This window comes from Panulirus ornatus, chromosome 66 (genome assembly GCF_036320965.1).
Source record: "Panulirus ornatus isolate Po-2019 chromosome 66, ASM3632096v1, whole genome shotgun sequence".
NCBI lineage: Eukaryota > Metazoa > Arthropoda > Malacostraca > Decapoda > Palinuridae > Panulirus > Panulirus ornatus.
The window spans coordinates 14,583,869-14,604,220 of NC_092289.1; the positions used below are offsets into that span (position 1 = coordinate 14,583,869).

The following is a 20,352-nucleotide window of genomic DNA, read 5'->3' on the forward strand; positions in this document are numbered from 1 at the left end:
AGGAGCTTCTGAAAGCACTGTGCTAGAGTTTCTCCCTGCTAGTTGCTTGTTAAGGGTGAGGCATTAAGGGCTAAGAAGCAGCATTGGAGTTCATCATTTATGGAGAGACTTTTGCCATGGCCATCCCCATGAGGGAATTCCCAAAGGGAATGGGCATATAGATATGTAAGTATTTATTTTTTAGTATGGGAAGACAAGGTTGTAAGTGTGATTGGAGTGAGGGACACTGGTTGATTTATTGAAATATATTGCATTGCTGTTAATTTTCAGATAAAGAAGCTCAAGAATTTGGGGAGTTGTGGTGATGTTAGTTGGGCGGTCTTCAGATCTTGGGCTGAAGAAATGGACATTACTAATTCTAGTATTGAAGAAGCATTTGATCCAGCACAGGTAAAGAGTTTATGAGTCTTACTGAATTTTTTTTTTACTGTCAAGTATCAGTTAAACATTGGTTAAAATAGTGGAATATGAATCACGATTTATAACGTGTTTAGATATGATCAAGGTTTAGGTACCCTTCCTACACACATGACATCCTATTTACCTTTGAATACTTTAAATGTATGTACACTATTCTATTTCTACTCCATTTGGTTCCTGTGCCCATAATTTTATCTGTATTACTTATATTTGGGCATGCTCGCTCTCAATTCACTCTTGAATGCCACCTTTGACATTCTGGTAGAGCTCATTGGTCATTCTTTTGCAGCTTCCTAACTGATATATCTTGGGATGGATACTTCTATGATGGCTTTAATGCCAAACTGTGTTAACTGTATAGCAGAGAATATGCATAAATCAAATGACTAGACTTAGTAATGTAGAAAAAGAAATATAATGGTATAGAAACAGATACCAAGAGACAAGAATGGATGAATAGAAAAGGAGAATGGAAAAAAGTTAAGGTATGCAGTACAGAGATATGGTAGAACAGTAGAAAAATGAAAAGTGTTAACAGAAAATAAGTCACAAACAATGAATGAGAAGTAATTGAAAGCATGGATCAAAACCGATCATTTTGTTTCCATGCATGATCAGAACAAAGAGCAAAAAGAATAGAGATTGTATGTTTTAAAAGTAGGCTGTAGTTATAAAAGAAAAAATTGTTTTGCCACTCTTGCTTGATGATGTTTCTCATGTAGCTACACAGTAGAAATAGCAGTTGAATGGAGTAGAGAGGGGGAGGGAAAGAGTAGGCATTGAAAAGTGTATGTATTGGTAAAGTACAGGCTTGCTTTAAGGCTTTTCCTATGCCACCTAGATATCTGGATAGTAAGAGATGGCGTGTTATAGTCAAACATAGATAAATAGACTACGCACAGACTTTTTTTTTTCTTTCTTTCTTTAATAGTTCCTGTACCATTGCCAAACCTGTCTTGCTTCTGGCATAGTAACAACTACAGAAATTAATTGATCTAAGAGAAGGCTGTAGATGGAGATTATGCTAAAGAATGTTTGGAAAGTGAGGTTGATACATGTAAGTTAGTGATGACTTTCAGATTAGATCATCATCCACTTGAAGAGAAAGCAGTAAGTAAGGAGGAGAGTCTAAGAAAGCTGTTTAAGGCTATGTACTTGCCATATGCAAATCTTGAGATAAAAGAAACCAAGAGAATTGATAGACAGGCAAGACATAGGATTACTTTTGATGTGGAGAAATGTACCTAGAAAATACTTAAGTAGCAGAGAAACTTGCTATTACGGAAGAAATCAGTGGGGTAATGATCAGAAGTGATAAACCAAGAAATATGCAGGTACAGTCAGAGGGCAGAGTTGATAATACTAATTATAACAAGCAATAGTTTATTATTAGCCAAGGACAGAAAAGATACAGAATATTATGCAAATACATACAGTGCATCTGTTGAAAATGAGAGGGAGGTTAAACAGACAGTCATGATTCAAACTCTGAGTTGGCTATTGATGAGGTTCACATTGTATGGGATGTATGGATGTATGAACTCGATTGGACTTGGCAGTTTTTTAGTACAGGTACACCACCGAATTTCCGGCAACTGATGGTTCAGCATCTCCTTTAGTCCGGACAAAATTACATGAGGGAACTTGAAATTACTGCGGCCACCAGACTAGTTTACTGGGTGGCCACAGATGGCATTGTGTGTAGGGCGCGCTTATTTACATTCTTTACACTGCACTTGGTGGTGATACCGCAATTCTGTAAGATTCTTAGCTTATTTTGCTTAACTTTAGCCCTAGCTATGGCTTCTAAGACATATGAGAGTGTCAGGCGTGGTGTCAAATGTAAACACCAGTCCTTATCGATCCAAGATAAAGTAGAACTCTTGGAAAAAATAAATCGTGATGTTTCGGTGTGTAAGCTTTGTGACATCTGCAGTATTGGTTCATCAACTGTTTATGATATAAAGAAGCAAAGGGAGAAAATATTGAAATTCTATGCAGACAACGAATCCAAGAAGCAAGTGATGATTAGAAAAACTATGAAAGATAGTAAGAGTACTCAGCATGGTTATGTGATAATGGAATGGTTTCGACAGTGTTGGAGTGATGGAGAGGACTTGTCAGGTAGCATGATAATGGATCAGGCTAAGTTGTTCCATAAAGAACTTAAATTACAACATGAGCATGACCATAGTGAAGGATGGATTCAAAGATTCAAGAAGCGTCATGGAATTTCCATGAATAAAGCGTGCTGAGAAAAGCAGTCTGCAAACCACAAAGGAGCTGCCGAGTATGTGGACGAATCTGCGAAACTCGTAGGTGACGAGCACCTCAGTCCTGAGTAGGTGTACCTGTAATTCATTCATTTATTTGATTTACATTTGATATTTGTTTAATTTTCATTCTAGCAGCCCATGGTATACTTCAGACACATGGGAGGTGTATAATTAGTGGGTTAGAGGTGTGTTGATGAACTATTATTATGTGACTACAGTTGGTCCGGCAAAATGGTTAATCTGGCAAGGCTTTGGAACCAAGAGTGCCAGAAAATCTGTGGTGTACCTGTACTATGATACAAGGATTATGGTAGGAATTGAAGCAATTGGAGTGTTATGAAATTTTTCAGGGGAGTTGGGAGAACAGAGATCAAACAAAAAAAATGGAGGTTACTAAGAGTGACCATCTACGAGCCACATAACTTTAATTTGAAAGTTTCTAGGAGTGCGAGGCATACAGCTCACTATCTGAATTAGAAATGTGGTTATTGGATATAGCTAATGATTTATAAACAGTTATGATATAAAGTAGTTTTGCCACTAAGAGAAGTATGATATTAGAAGTGCTCATTTGTTGACATTCCAAGGAAGAAAGATAGGAAGAAATAAATGATGGTAAATCAGTCATTTGAGAGTAAATGTGAATAAAACTAAGGTTATTAGATTCACCATAGTTGAGGAACAAGTTAGGTGAATTGTAAGTTTGATTGGAGAAAAATTGGAGGAAGTGAAGTGTTTTAGATATGTGGGAGTGGACTTGGCAGTGAATGGATGCGGAAGTGAGTCATTGGGTGGGGAGGGGGCGAAGGTTCTGGGAGCAATGAAGAATGTATGGAAGAGAGAAATTTTTCATCTTGGAGGGCAGAAATGAGTATGTTTGAAGGAATAGTAGTTCCAGCGACATTATATGGTTGTAAGGCCTGGGCTGTAGATGTGGTTGTGTGAAGGAAAGTGGATATGTTGGAAATGAAATTTTATATTTTTTTTATTTTGCTTTGTCGCTGTCTCCCGTGTTTGCGAGGTAGCGCAAGGAAACAGACGAAAGAAATGGCCCAACCCACCCCCATACACATGTATATACACACACGTCCACACACGCAAATATACACACCTATACATCTCAATGTACACACATATATACACACACAGACACATACATATATACCCATGCACACAATTCACACTGTCTGCCTTTATTCATTCCCATCGCCACCTCGCCACACATGGAATACCATCCCCCTCCCCCCTCATGTGTGTGTGGTAGCGCTAGGTAAAGACAACAAAGGCCTCATTCGTTCACACTCAGTCTCTAGGTGTCATTCAATAATGCCTGAAACCACAGCTCCCTTTCCACATCCAGGCCCCACACAGCTTTCCATGGTTTACCCCAGACGCTTCACATGCCCTGATTCAATCCACTGACAGCACGTCAACCCCGGTATACCACATCGATCCAGTTCACTCTATTCCTTGCCCGCCTTTCACCCTCCTGCATGTTCAGGCCCCGATCACTCAAAATCTTTTTCACTCCATCTTTCCACCTCCAATTTGGTCTCCCTCTTCTCCTCGTTCCCTCCACCTCCGACACATATATCCTCTTGGTCAATCTTTCCTCACTCATTCTCTCCATGTGCCCAAACCATTTCAAAACACCCTCTTCTGCTCTCTCAACCATGCTCTTTTTATTTCCACACATCTCTCTTACCTTTACATTACTTACTCGATCAAACCACCTCACACCACACATTGTCTTCAAACATCTCATTTCCAGCACATCCACCCTCCTGCGCACAACTCTATCCATAGCCCACGCCTCGCAACCATACAACATTGTTAGAACCACTATTCCTTCAAACATACCCATTTTTGCTTTCCAAGATAATGTTCTCGACTTCCACACATTCTTCAAGGCTCCCAGGATTTTCGCCCCCTCCCCCACCCTATGATTCACTTCCGCTTCCATGGTTCCATCCGCTGCCAGATCCACTCCCAGATATCTAAAACACTTTACTTCTTCCAGTTTTTCTCCATTCAAACTTACCTCCCAATTGACTTGACCCTCAACCCTACTGTACCTAATAACCTTGCTCTTATTCACATTTACTCTTAACTTTCTTCTTTCACACACTTTACCAAACTCAGTCACCAGCTTCTGCAGTTTCTCACATGAATCAGCCACCAGCGCTGTATCATCAGCGAACAACAACTGGCTCACTTCCCAAGCTCTCTCATCCACAACAGACTTCATTTTTGTGCCTCTTTCCAAAACTCTTGCATTCACCTCCCTAACAACCCCATCCATAAACAAATTAAACAACCATGGAGACATCACACACCCCTGCCGCAAACCTACTTTCACTGAGAACCAATCACTTTCTTCTCTTCCTACACGTACACATGCCTTACATCCTCGATAAAAACTTTTCACTGATTCTAACAACTTGCCACCCACACCATATATTCTTAATACCTTCCACAGAGCATCTCTATCAACTCTATCATATGCCTTCTCCAGATCCATAAATGCTACGTACAAATCCATTTGCTTTTCTAAGTATTTCTCACATGCATTCTTCAAAGCAAACACCTGATCCACACATCCTCTACCACTTCTGAAACCACATGAAATTTATGTGGACAATATGTGGTGTGATGTGGTTTGGTCAGGTAAGTAATGAAACTGTAGGAGATATGTGTGGAAATGAAAAGAATGTGATTGAGAAAGTAGAAGAGGGTGTGTGGAAATAGTTTGGACATGTGTAGAGAATGAGTGAGGAAAGGTTGACCAAGATGTTATATGTGTCAGAGGTGGAGGGAACAAGGAGAAGCAGGAGACCAGATTGGAGATAGAAGGATGGAGTGAAAGGGATTTTGAATGATCATGGTCTGAACATGTAGGAGTGTGAACGGCATTCACAGATAAGAGTGATTTGGAACAATATGGTATACGGGGGTCAACATGCCATCAGTGGACTGAACCAGGGCATGTGAAACTTTCTTTCTTTCATACTATTCACCATTTCCCGCATTAGTGAGGTAGCGTTAAGAACAGAGGACTGGGCCTTAGAGGGAATATCCTCACCTGGCCCCCTTTTCTGTTCCTTCTTTTGGAAAATTAAAAAAAAAAAAAAAAAAAAAAACGAGAGGGGGAGGATTTCCAGCCACCCGCTCCCTCCCCTTTTAGTCGCCTTCTACGACACACAGGGAATACGTGGGAAGTATTCTTTCTCCCCTAACCCCAGGGATAAAATGTGAAACATCTGGGGTAAACCCGATAAAGTCTGTGGAGCGTGGATGTGGATAGGGCATTTTAATTTCAATGCAGTATATGTGACAGTTAAAGAATGAATATGAGTGGATGTGGCCTTTCTTCATCCGTTTTCTTGCACTACCTCGCTGAAACGGGGCGACAGTCAAGTGTGGAGGAGGATAAGAGAATGTATAAGTTATCTTTTTTCTTTTCCTTAATGCATTTGTGCTGTTTTCTGTGGGGCAGGGTGGCATTGGGATTTGATGAAAGCAAGTAAGTATGAATATGTACATGTGTATATATGTATGTCTTTGTATGTATATGTTGAGATATATAGGTATGTATATGTGCGTGTGTGGGCGTTTATTTATATACATGTAGGTGGGTTGGGCCATTCTTTCATCTGTTTCCTTGTGCTACCTCGCAAATCTGGGAGAGAGCAGCTAAGTTAGATATATTAAATAAATGTATGTGTGTGTGCATATTTGTATATGTAATTTTATGTGAGTGATAGTCTTCTTTTTCCTCTTCTGTTTCCTGGCCCTGCCTCACTAACATGGAAAGGAGCAACCAAGTATAAGAAAAAATCGTGCCAGGGTCTTTCCTCTTCTGTTTCCTGGCCCTGCCTCTCTAACATAGGAAGGAGCAACCAAGTTTAAGAAAAAAAAGCATGCCCTAGAAGAATCAAGGTCATGTGAAGGGCCAATTCTATTAATGCCTTGGCCCTTTCATTTGTAGTAGTGTGGTTCCGTTTGCTGTTTGGGCTAAGCTAAAAGTTTCATATTTTTTGCATTTTTTTGTAGGTGATGGTCTATGTTAGTGAGGCTCTGCATCACCGCAGTTCGAGGGAGCGTTTGTCAAAAGAACCTGATGGTAGTGAACAAGTCTTTGAACTTGTTAAGAAGAAAGTGACTCAAGAAAATGCCCGGAATCTCAAGGGAACCTTATTAAAAGAGGTATGTAGATAAATTATTAATCAAGCTGTGTAATGGATGACAGCTTAAATGTTTGAGAAGGCAACTTTTAACCCTTAATCTGTTATTCTGATAACCCTGAAAGAGAAGTTTTGTGTCCAGTAACTTTGAATATTATTATTTTTCATTTTTTTCCTTCTGTTCTTTTTATGTTTCATGAAAGGCTTATTTTTGATGAGAATTTCTGTTTGTGACTATGTTTTTAAGATGTAAAGAGTGATATTTGGAAAAACTGATTTTTTATTAAGAATTTTCCTGAATTACTGTTTTTTTATCAATAGGTGGAGAAGCTTGTTGTTGAACAGTGGCGTGAGACTTACATGGCCATTCACAGTCCCCTTGTTATGCCCTTAACACAAGAGCAGGTTGTTGAAGCTGCTAAGGCTAGAGGTATTGAAGTCACTGTAGAAACATTTGGCCAAATATACAGGTAGGTGTAATGATAGATTTATTGTTTATCTCTTTTTTTTTATTAAAAGTAAAGAAGATAGAATTACTGAATCTAATGAATGAGTGAAAAGAGGAGAATATGTGAAATACTCATCGAGGAAAATTAAGTAAAAACCCAGTCGTTAAAAGAATGCTTTATGAATGTTCTTTTTATATCCTAAGTAATGCAGTCAGTAAGATTTTTTTAGTCACAAAATATATGTAAGCTGTATAAAGATATTTTTTACTGGTTGTGATTTATGCCTTAAACCTTTACATATTTTCATTCATAGAAGCTTTAAAACCAGGTTTTATGATGATTGTTTAAACTTCTCATAAACAATTGCAAGGTACAGAAAGTAACCATGGGCATAGACCCAGATATGGGAAGAAATGATCAACAGAAACCTTTAGAAAAGTAGTAGATGTAATTGGAGAAATTTGACAGTGTTAGGCCGAGGCAGTTACTTGGTTGGTAAGGATATTAATTGTATGTGTGGATCATGGCGAAATGCCTGAGGATTGGCACATATTGTGCCATTGTACAAAGGCAAAAGGGATAAAGGCGAGTGTTCAAACCACAGAGGCATAAGTTTGTTGAATATTCCTGGGAAATTATACAGGAGGGTATTGATTGAGAAGGTGAAAGCATGTACAGAATATCAGATTGAGGAAGACCAGTGTGGTTTCAGAAGTGGATCAGGTGGTTGCTTTGAAGAATGTGTGTGAGAAATACATAGAAAAACAGATGGATTTTTATGCAGCATTTATAGATCTGGAGAAGGCATATAATAGGGTGGATAGAGATGCTTTGTGGAAAGTTTTAAGAGTATATGGTGTGGGAGGTAAGTTGCTAGAAGTAGGGATAAGTTTTTACCAAGGATGTAAGCCATGTGTACAAGTAGGAAGAGAGGAGAGTGATTGGTTCCCAGTGAATGTCGTTCTGCAGCAGGGGTGCGTGGTGTGCCCATAATTGTTTAATTTGTTTATGGATTGGGTGGTTAGGGAGGTAAATGCAAGAGTTTTGGAGAGAGTCAGGTGAGTATGCAGTCTGTTGGGGATGAGAGGGCCTGGGAAGTGAGTCAGTTGTTGTTCGCCATTGATACAGGTCTAGTAACCAATTCGAGTGAGAAACTGCAGAATTTGGTGACTAAGTTTGGAAAAGTGTGTGAAAGGAGAAAGTTGAGAGTAAATGTGATTAAGAACAAGGTTATTAGGCTTAGTAGGGTTGAGGAACAAGTGAATTGGGATGTAAGTTTGAATGGAGAAAAATTGGAGGAAGTGAAGTGTTTTAGATATCTGGGAGTAGACTTAGCAGTGGAGGGAACCACTGAGGCAGAAGTGAGTCACAGGGTGGAGGAGGGGGCGAAGGTTTTGGGAGCAGTGAATATTGTGTGGAAGGAGAGAACATTATCTCGGAGAGCAGAAATGGGTATGGTTTAAAGGAATGGTAGTTCCAACAATGTTATATGGTTGCAAGGCATGGGATATAGATAGGGTTGTACGGAGGAAGGTAGATGTATTGTAAATGAAATGTTTAAGGCCTCCCAGACCTTTCCATGGTTTACCCCGGACGTTTCACATGCCCTGGTTCAGTCCCTTTGCTTTTAGATATTACAATTGAAAGTTAGTGTGGTTTAATGATTGTTTGGTTCATATTACCTTGTTCAGATTTTTCAGTTTGACTCCATTTTAATGTGTAAAATAGTTTTATCTGATTTTTAGATTTTTTTTTTTTTTGATATCCTTTGTGAATGAACTAGATAAGAAGTTGGTATTATGATTTTATAAGTAATCATCCATGGTTTGGTGGCCATGATTAGCTAATTTAATATAGTTTATATTTTACTTGGTGTAGTAGAATATAATGCTATGCCAGCTCCTTTTGTATCTCTGCATAGGTATGATGTACATCTGAAACTCCTGCGGAATGCTTGTCAAATCCTGGGCTGCCCACATTATTTGATTCCACGGAGAAGCTTCAATCAGCATCTCTCTGTTGAGCGTGAAAGTTCAAACTTTCCACATGCCCTTCATGTGGTATGTAATTATATGTAGTTTGTCATCTTATGTGTATGATATACAGTTGTAGGTAGGCAGCCAACAATCAGGGAGGTATATTACCAGTACTACCCTCATGGGTATCAGAAGGATTAGTGACATCTGCTTAGTGAACTAGCACTTTGGTGGTAGTCAAGTTGCCCTCCTCCAACCTCGGTAGGTATCTTTTCTTTCTGCCTCATTAACATGTGGATTACTGGCATTCTGTCTACAAACATAGAATCTCTCCTTGTCATATGTAACACTTGACAACACTTAATTCATGCGGCTAATTCTTCGTAACTCTAGGATTTCCTGTAGTGAGCATTATGCACTATCCCTGCTTCTTGGCAAAATGGTAGGAGCAGTAGATAGAAGTCTTAGGTAGGAACATTTAGGCAGGAGCATTAGGTAGAAGTAGTAGATATGAGCATTAGATAACAGTGGTCATTAGGAACATTAGTCAGGAGCCTCTGCAGGCACTGTGCTAGACTTACCCTCTGCCTGTAGCCTGTTAAGGGTGAGGCACTAAAGGCTAAGAAGCGACACTGGAGTTTTTTAGTTATGGAGACTGTTGCTGTGGCCACCCCTTTGAGGGTGGTCCATTTGGAACAGGCATCAGAGATATAAATAGATACATTTGTATGTTAACGTAGGTAGTAGTTGGTAGGCAGCCACTGATCAGAGAAATATATTACCATTACTACCTGCCTGGGTAAGGGAAGTTTTATTGACAGCTGGGTAGTGAGCCAGCACTAAAGTGGTTATCAAGTTGCACTCCTTTGACCCAGAAAGGTGTCTTTTCTTTCTCCCTCACCCACATGTGGACTGCTAGCATTCTGTCCACAAACATACAATCTCTCATTGTCACACATAACTCATGACAGCACTTAACTCACACAGCTCATCTTAACTAGATTTTCCTGGAGCATTATGCACTAACCCTGCATTTTATGAAAATGTTAGGAGCAGTAGATATAAGGAGTAAGTTGGAACTTTAGGTTAAAGTAGGTGGTTGGAACATTAGATAGGAGTTTCTGAAGACACCATATTTGAGTTGACCTCTACCAAGGGCCTGTTAAGGGTGAGGCGCTCAAAGAGTTCACCAGTTAGACCTTTTTTGCTATGGTAATCCCCTTGAGGGATTTCCCAAAGGGAACAGGCATCAGAGATATAGATAGATAGATTTTATTATACAGTTTACTGAATTAAAGTTGATATTGATAAAAGACTTGCTTTTTTGATTAATTCTGTTTGCATTCCATTTTTTCATGCTTTCAGTTGTGGTTTGTTTGTTTATTTTCATAGTTGTTCACAGATTCCTATATTAGCAAGGTAGCACCAGGAAGCTATGAAGAAAATGGCCTCATTAGTTCACATCCACTCTAAGTGTCAGATACTTTCCTCTTTTTTGGTGAATTTTATCAGAGAAGGCAACTAAGAGAGGTGAGAGCAGAGGGCTGGAAATCCTCCCTTTCTTTTCTGTTTCTGAAAGAAAATCAGAGGAAGGTACCAAGCCTGGATATTTTTCCACAAAGGTTCGTTCATCAGTTCCTGGCACCACCTCACTCACTTGGGAAAGAAGAGAAGATTGGAGTGAGAAACATGAGAAGCTGGTCTGACTTTGGAAGAGTGTGAAAGGAGAAAATATGAATAAATGCAAAGTCATTTGGTTTAGCAGTGAAGAGAGATAGGTTATATGGAGTGTGCATTTAGAGGAAATGGATTGTTTTAGATATTTGTAAGTGTAATTGGCAGTGAATAGAGCCATAAGAGCCTGATTGAGTCAGAGGTGGGCGAGGGAGCAAAAGTCCCTAGAGTTTTGAGGAATGTGCGAAAAGAGAGGTCACCATATGGGAGGGCAAAGATGAGCATGGATAAAGATATAGTTGTCTTGATGGTGCTTTGTGGATGCAAGGCATGGGCTGTAGATGAGAGTGTACAAAAGAGAATGAATATGTTGGAAATGAAATCTTTGAGGATATTATTTGGGAAGGTTGATATAGTAAGAAGTAACAGGTTGAGAGATGTGGTAATAAAGAATAGTGGGGTTGAGAGGGCTGAAGAGAACGTGCTGAAATTGTTTAGGCATAAGGAGAGAATGAGTGTGTAGAGATTGATAAAAGATGGTATATGTGTCAGAAATGGAGGAAACAAGAAGGGGAGACTAAATTAGAGATGAAAAAACTGTGTGAAAATGGTGTGTAGTGCTCAGGGTTTGAACATGCAGAAGGGTGTAAGGCATGCAAGGGATAGAGTAAATTGGAGAGTTGGTATACAGGAGGCAATATTCTGTAGATAGACTGTACCAGGTTAGGATAGGTAAAAAATGAGCAGTAGTTTTTTTTATTATCATTATTTACATTTAATTGCCATTTCCTATGTTAGCAAGGTAGGGCCAGGAACAGAGGAAGAAAGGCCTCATATGCTCATATCGATTCACTGACTGCCCTTTATAACACACTGAAACCTCTGCTTCCTATTCTCAACCATGCCCCACAGACCTTACCATGGTTTACCGTGGATGCTTCGCATACCCTAGTTCAGTCCATTGAAAGCATGTCGACCCCAGTATATCACATATTTCCAATTTACTTTTTCCTTTGCACACCTTTCACCCTCCTGCATGTTCAGACTTTGATTACTTGATCTTATTTGCTCCATCCTTCCTTCTCCAATTTGGTTTCCTCATTTTCCTTGTTCCCTCCACTTCTGACATATATCCTGTTTGTCAACTTTACCTCACTTATTCTCTCCATTTGTCCAAACCATTTCAGTACACCCTCTTCAGCTGTCTCAGCCACACTCATCTTATTACCACACCTCTATTTTATCCTTTCATTTACTTGATCAGAGCACCTTTCCCCACAAAATGACCTCAGACATATAATTTCCAACACATCCACACAAGCTTATCAATAGCCATGCCTTGCATCCATATGGCATTGTTGGGACTACTATACCTTCAAACATATCTATTTTAGGCCTCCCAGATATCGTTCTTTCTTTCCACTCATTCTTCACCACTCTTAGAACCTTTTCCCCCTTGCCACCCCAATGACTTCCATAGTTCCATTTGCTGCCATGACCACTCCCAGGTATTGAAAACATTTTACATCCTCCAAGTTTTTTCCATTCTGACTTGCATCCCAGCTAACCTGTCCCTCAACCGATAAACTTATTAACCCTGCTTTTTATTAACATTTACTCTCAACTTCCTCCTTTTACACACACTTCTACACTGTCACCAATTTCTGGAGTTTTTCACTTGATTCTGCCACCTGTGCTGTGTCATCAGCAAACAACAACTTGCTCACTTCCCATGACCTCATATCTCCTATAGACAGCATAGTCATCCCTCTCTCCAAGACTATCACAATCATCTCCCTCACTCCCCCATCCATAAACAAATTAAACAACTAAGGTGACAACACACCTGTGCCACAGACCAATCTTCACTTTAATCCATTCACTCTTCACTTCCATCTTGGTCACATGCTTTACATCCATGATAAAAACATATCCCTGCTTCTTGCATCTTTCCTCCCATACTGTATTCTATTAAGACCTCCCACAAGGCATTTCAGTCAACCCAACGAATGCTTTCTCCAGATCCATAAATGCTGCATACATATCCATTAGTTTTGCCATGTATTTCTCATATGTATTCTTTAAAGTAAACACTTGATCCACACAGTAATATGGCATAGATAGAATTAGTAGGATAGATAGAGTAAAGAATGACTGAGAAGGGTATGTGGTGTGAAGGAACTGTATGATCAGCATAATGATGAAAATATTTTAGGATGTAGTTACACAGAATGTATGGCATATGGTGTATACCAGTTCATTTGAAGGTAAATGTAGGGCTAGAATGGAGGAGAGATGAGTAGGTGTAAGGAGAATAGAATAAGATAAAGATACTTAAGATGCAGATGCTAAAGGAATGATTAGGGAATGGATACATTTATGGAAACATTAGTCTTGTTGGATTAATCAGCTTGGTTAAAATTGAGAGATATGAATTTTCTTGTTTGAAAGTTCATGTTCTCTTTTGACACCTTTGGCATAGGTTGAGGATGTGCATAAGTAGGTTGAGAGAATTTACGTGCATGAACCAGGAGTAAAATTAATGATAGATTGGAAGAAATGCAATTTGTGATATGAGAAACTATTACTGCACTCACTTCTCTGAAACCTCTGAATGAGAGATTTATCCTTTTATGCAAGTGAGATTATCCCCAATTAGTTTTCTTTTATTTACCATTATAGAAGGAGTCCATGCATATAACAAGCTGGATATTTATCCCGTGCTTTTATTGCACAATACATGTAAAGTATTGAGAACTCTGATGTGCTTTTTTTATCCCTTCTCCAGTTGTGTGATTATTTTTTCTTAATGAAAATCTGTTTCCAAGATAAGACATAATGGTATGAGAATGATTAATCATATTTTAGGTTAAATTTGTTAGATTTTCAAACTATTTTTAAGGGCTCCTTTAGGTTTATATAAATGAGTGGCTGCATCCATTGTCTTGAATGGCTGGCTGTTTTGATTTTATCTTGAGTTGTAGTAGTCATTCATATAGAAAAAAATGGTATTTATGTGGACATAACACTTCTGGGAACACATTGTTTCATCTGGACTGTTGAAGATGGTTCCATCTGTTAGCAGTTAAAATATGTAATGGTTTATGCTTAAATGAAGAAGCTGTTTGTTTAAACAATAAAGTGGTCACTGTTTCTGCTTTACGCATTCAGAAGGTTTGGCCAATTTGTCTCAATTCATTGTAGATTTTTTAGTCACTTCAAAGCCCAGAAAGTTTTGTATTACTGAAATGGTTTTAATGTTTATCCTGTGGATATTTCATTAATAACAATCTTTGGTTTATCTGTTGAGAGTTCTTCAGTAACAAATTGTTTTGTGCAGGTTTCTCACAAGTTCAGCAATGAGAGCGTAGAAATGGTTGCACAAGAGATAACTAAAGGAACGCTTGCTGGACATAAAAAAAGGAAAATTCCTCTTCCTCCAGAGCCTTCAAGCCTAAATTATTTGAAGAATGAGATGCAGAGCCTGTTGTTAGAATATAGAAAGGATCACATAATGAAGTGAGTGTCAGCTAGAACATTGTTGCTCTTTACCATTCATGCCATTATATGCAGAGAGATTCCTATGCATTGTTTCCATACATGAAGATATTTTGACACATTTCAGCATGCTGACTAAACCATGCAATCTCATGATTTATTTTTTCAGCTATTTTGTGTGCATATTTTGTTCTTTAGAAAGCTACTATTCTTCCTCTCCTCTTATCCCAAAAGTACTGTGTTATGATGGGTTGGTTGACAAGTAAAAGTTTTAGTATTTATCTGGTATTATCCCTGGGGATAGAGGACAAAGAATACTTCCCACATATACCCTGCATGTTGTAGAAGGTGGCTACAGGGGGAGGGAGTGGGGGCTGGAACCCCTCCCCCCCTTCCTTGTATTCAAATTTCTAAAAAGGGAAACAGGAATCAAGTGGTGAGTGCTCATCCTCCTTGAAGGCTCAGATTCGGGTGTCTGAATGTGTGTGGATGTAACCAAGATGAGAAGAAAGGAGAGATAGGTAGTATGTTTGAGGAAAGAATCTTGGATGTTTTGGCTCTGAGTGAAACAAAGCTCAATGGTAAAGGGGAAGAGTGGTTTGGTAAAGTCTTGGGAGTAAAGTTGTTGTTCACCAATGACAGCTCTGGTGGCTGATTCAGGTGAGAAACTGCATAGGTTGATGACTGAATTTGGAAAAGTGTGTGAAAGGATAAAGTTGAGTAAATGTTAATAAGAGCAAGGTTATTAGGTCCAGTAGGGTTGAGGGACAGGTTAATTGGGATGTAAGTTTGAATGGAGAAAAATTGGAAGTGAAGTGTTTTAGATATCTAGGAGTGGACTTAGCAGCTGATGGAACCATGGAAGTGGAATTGAGTCACAGAATGGGGGAGGAGGCGTAGGTTCTGGGAGTGATGAAGAATGTGTTGGAGAGAATGTTACCTCAGAGTGCAAAAATGGGTATGTTTGAAGGAATAGTAGTTCCAACAATGTTATATGATTGTGAGGCATGGGCTATAGATAGGGTTATGTGTAGGAAGGTGTATGCATCGGAAACGAAATGTTTGAGGACAATATGTTGTGTGAGGTGTTTTGATCGAGTAAGTAATGAAAGGGTAAGAGAGATGAGTGGAAATGAATAGTGTGGTTGAGAGAGCAGAAGAGGGTGTGAGGAATTCAACCATTCCATATGGTGAATGTTGAAATCGCTGAGATAGAGGATCTCGGCTTGAACTTTTTTTTTCTTTTTTTTTGCGCTTTGTTGTATACCCCAGTTTTTATATTTTTTTCACTTTAAATATCATTCTATAAACTGTTTGCCATCACATAATCGGTATTAGCCTTAGGACTATGTGTATATTAACTGATTTTCTTTATTTTCACAGTGCTGAACCACAACAGGAGGAAGGTGAAGACCAGTTCTATGATTGTATGAGTGAATGAAATACCTTATACAAATAGCAAGTCATTTGTTCCTAAATATTATTAAGTTGTAGAATATAAGCACACGTCATACCCCAGGATTCCCTTATGTATTTATGAGGCTCCCATAGCATTCAGGAAGTTGGCCACATCCACTTGGCAGGACCATAAGCCATAAAGTTTAGCAATGTTGTGTGCACTACTGGATAGGGAGAGTGCAGGGCATTGGACTGGTAAGTGTTTAATTTCTTCTTTGTGGTAGTTGCATCATTGGCATGAAGGTGTTTTGAGATATGTTGAATTGTCGGTGTTTGGAGTGATGTAGGGATGGATAATGTCCGGAACATACATAGGAGAATGTGACTTGTGTATATCTGGGGAGTGTGGCTTCAGATGCTTGTGTGTCAAGAAGGTTGGTTGTCTTGGGTGAGCAGTTGTTTACTGCTTGTTGGGTCATCATTTAATTGTGCGTATTTTGATTGTTTTTAGAGGATGTTGGGATCTGCGAGCAGAGATTGCTGAAATTTAACGTAGGGATAAGCTTTTTATTTCTTCATATGGGTTGGTGGTTAGGTATACTTTAGTTTGGGCAGGAGGGGCAGGTCTAGGTGCTGTTTAGGTTAGGCAGGATGAGTGGATCTAGTTCTGAGCATAATGAAGGGGGACTGTATTGGGAGGATTTTGTTTTGCTGTCTAGGTAGTGTGTTTGACCAGTTGTAAGTGAATATAACTAACCACCTTTTATTACTGCTGAGGAGGGCGGTGTCAAGTATCTTTTGTGTGAGGATGTGGCAGGGGACAGTGTTCTAATCTTTGTTGATGGACATTGCCTCTAATAATGTGTGTGGTGGTGTGTTTGGTTGAAATCATCTCATTTATGTTGTGTGAGGTGTGTGGTCAATGTGATGGTGGTTCTAAATCCAGTTTATGTTGGTGAGAGTGAGATACTTTGCTTGATTCAATTGTGAATCAGTTTTTGAAAGAGTTTGGATACTGAAAACTGAAAATAAAATAGGTTGGAAGGATGGGGAGTTGGGTGGTTTGTAGGATTAGCATTATGTTGGCAGAATACCGGATGTTAGGGATTTCTTTGTGCGACTAGGAGTGTGGTTGAAGATATTTTTTAAGTGCTTGGAATGCAATTGGGTCAAAGTGTGTAATGTGAAAGTTTGATATTTTGTCAGGGCCTGCTCCTGTAGAGTTCTTTAAAGTTTTCATTGCATTGCTTGTATCAGTGGGAGTGAAGGTGGGTGAGCATTTGTTTCTGGATAGATTTTGTGTTAAGTTTTTCATGACGTACCTGTTTATGGTAAGGTTGATTCGTGGCTGATATTTGATTAATGCCTTGTGAGTATGTCTGTGAGTTCTTTTGGGAGAAGGAAAGTCATTACATTGAGTACGAAGTTCTTCACAAGTGGAGGCTGGGTTGATGTAAGACATTTTTTATGTATGTCAGAGTTGGTTGCAATGGATCTTATGGTTCATTTTACTGAAGGCAGGAGTGCCAATTAGCAGTTTGCTTGTCAGTAATTAAGAGACTGATAACATCTAAGGAGTAGATGTGAGCAAATAAGGCCATTTCTTTGTTCATTCCTGGTGCTACTTGTCAGTATGGGAAATGGCTATTAAGGAGCTTTTTTTTTAACTTGCATCAAAGATTGTTGTTGTGGATCTTGTGGTTCTTAATGTTGAGGAAGGGATGCCAGTTTACAGATTGCTTTTAAATGATTCGGTTACAGCTATAGTGGATGCGAGGAACTGAGGTCGTTTCTTCGTTCCTGGTGTTACCTCATTAATTTAGGAAATGGCTAACATATAAAAAAAATTTATACTAGGTTGCTGTTTCCTGCTTTAGTAAGGTAGTACCAAGAAAGACATATACATATATTTATTTATTTACTTATTATGCTTTGACGCTGTCTCCCGCGTTAGCAAGGTAGCGCAAGGAAACGGGAAAAAACGCCCACACATGCACATATACATAACCATATATTTCAACGTATACATGCATACATATACATGTATACACATGTACATATTCATGCATGCTGCCTTCATCCATTCCTGCTGCCACCCCGCCACACATGAAAAAACAGCATCCCCCCTTCCCCCACGTGTGCGCGAGGTAGCGCTTTGGCTTCGGTTCATTACACTTGACAGTTAAGTAATGGATGATAGCAAAACTTTTCTTCATCTGTTCCCAGAAATGCCTCACTGATATAGGGAATGGTGAGCAAATATGGAAAAACAAACCTGCTCCAATGTAAACTGTACCTTACATGCTTAGTTACTGTTATGTCAAAAGCTTTTATAACAAAGCTTTTATACAAAGCTACAAACTACTCAAAAGAGAGCCCTCAAAACAATCGCTAGCTGTGTAGCAACCACAAGGACTCAACACGTAAAGAATGAAGCAAAGATCCTCTCTATATTGCGCCACCTTGGTATGCTGAGTTCTCACTTATTTGCAGCAACACCAGACCCTTCCCATCCAAACCACTCTGTAGCTAACCAACCATCCCTCAGATAGAAACTAAAAGCGAACCCCTGCTTCACTTTTCAGCATCCTATACTCAAATGCCCCCTCCCCAAACAAACACAAGATTGATAAAGCATGTACAAATGAAAATGACCTGACAAGCACCAAATATCCACCCCCACCTCCCCACCATCCAACCAGACACAGACCCATCAGAAACCACACTCCCCAAACATGTTTGAGTTGCACTTTCTTGTGTACATTCTGCTGCACTCTAAACATGTATACAACATATTTCAAGACCTTTCATGCCTACCATGCAACTCCCTTGCTGAAGCTAACCTCTTAATTTTCCCACATTCCCCACATAGACACACATCATGACAACATGTGGTCCCATCTGGTGTACCTGACCAGTTCCCTAAGTGCTGTAGGAGCCCCTTATAGAAGTTGAAGGGAATCATGATGTTGGAATGTACATGTACACTGTTCATACATAAAGAACTTATCTTTAAGGAAATTGATTTAATGTTTAAAAAGTGAAGAGGTATGTTTATCTTTTCCTGTATTTATATATTTGAACTGTTTTGCACAATTTGTTATATTCCAATGCACCTATTTAGTGCACTGGGGAGCATGAATTGTTTTCCACTGAAGGACCTGGGTATCTGTATAAATTTAAAGCAAAATGGAACTGGTTTACTAAGAGCACATCATATTAAAAGTTGCAATCAAAGATTACTTTCTGTGATTAGAAGTTAGATATTTATCTTTTATTTATTTTTGAGATTATTTCATCTTCAGTTCTCATTAAGAAAGGAAAGAAAAAGTAAAACAATTTTCTTACATTACTTAAGAAGTGACACTTTTTATGCAGCTTTTGCCAGATGTCTCTGGCTTCTCTCTTAAAAATTGCAAAATGTATAGATTTTGGTTAATTTCATAACCATTTAGAGTGCCTGGGTTCTTTAGTTCAGTACAGAGTTGGATTATCAGTTTTTGTGACGTGATTTTCTGTGATAAGTTCCTATTGTTCCCCATTCAAGAATATTTCTTGGAAGTTGTGGGGTCTTCAGATTTTCATCATTAAGAGGGTTAAGTAACCTAATATGCATTTGTAAAAAAGAAAGGAAACCATTGTACTTCGATCCCTCTGGTTTTACTTTTATGAGCCAGTTATACATAATTTGCTTTGATCTCATGATTGTCATCATATTAAGGGAGGAGATATTCCCATGTTATTTTTCTTTTCATAAATCATTTGATACTAAAACAGATATTTTTATGTATTTTTCACATTTTTTAGCACAAGATAAGGAATATTTGTATTGAGTGTGGTTATTTCATGAATGATTGATGAAGTTAAAATACTGGTAGGGTAATGTTATTATTTCGAATAAAATCTATGCAAGTTGGTGCACAATAAATGATTTATCAGGGAATTTTTCTTTTATATACTAAGATTTATCCTTTAATGAATGTGGTCAGAATGTATATGTAGCCTAAGGTAAAAACAGGTATTTTGATTACAGTACTTGATTAAAGTGCTGGGTTTGGCATCTGGTCCAGTTGAGGTTGAAGGTGGGTAACCAGGTTTCATCTTGTGACTGGCCAAAGATTTCATTGGAATATGAAAGCACAAATAAAGATTTTTTCTTGCATAATTATTTGCTGTTTCCCACGTAAGCAAGGTAATGCTCAAAACAGGAGTCTAAGTCTCAGAGGAAAAAAGGTCCTCATTTGGGTGTGAGGATAAATAATACAGAAACAACTCCATCTACTTGCATCTTGCGTCTTGAGATCTCATTCAGTCGCCCACCACTAGCAGCAAAACCTGTTGATGTTTCCGTCAAAAAAATGCTTACTAAGTTGAAGTCATCCGACAATCTTGGTACAACTTGAGGATCTTTATCCAAATGGACAACAGAGTCGTTTTTAACCCTCATTCATTTCAGTATGGGATGAAGGCTTCTTTG

General features: G+C 38.8%; 1 protein-coding gene across 6 annotated transcripts in view; it reads left to right on the forward strand.

Annotated features, from left to right (window-relative positions):
* The window catches only part of LOC139746849 (uncharacterized), a 51,684-nt gene extending 31,644 nt beyond the window's left edge, over positions 1-20,040 (forward strand). For all 6 annotated transcript variants that reach the window (XM_071658463.1, XM_071658464.1, XM_071658467.1 and 3 more), the window contains exons 5-10: positions 271-390; positions 6,750-6,902; positions 7,202-7,350; positions 9,251-9,389; positions 14,320-14,498; positions 15,861-20,040. In XM_071658463.1, the coding sequence (XP_071514564.1) occupies positions 271-390; positions 6,750-6,902; positions 7,202-7,350; positions 9,251-9,389; positions 14,320-14,498; positions 15,861-15,918 (798 nt within the window). In that variant the 3' untranslated portion in view covers positions 15,919-20,040. The remainder of the gene's footprint in view (positions 1-270; positions 391-6,749; positions 6,903-7,201; positions 7,351-9,250; positions 9,390-14,319; positions 14,499-15,860) is intronic.
* The last annotated feature ends 312 nt before the right edge of the window (positions 20,041-20,352 follow it).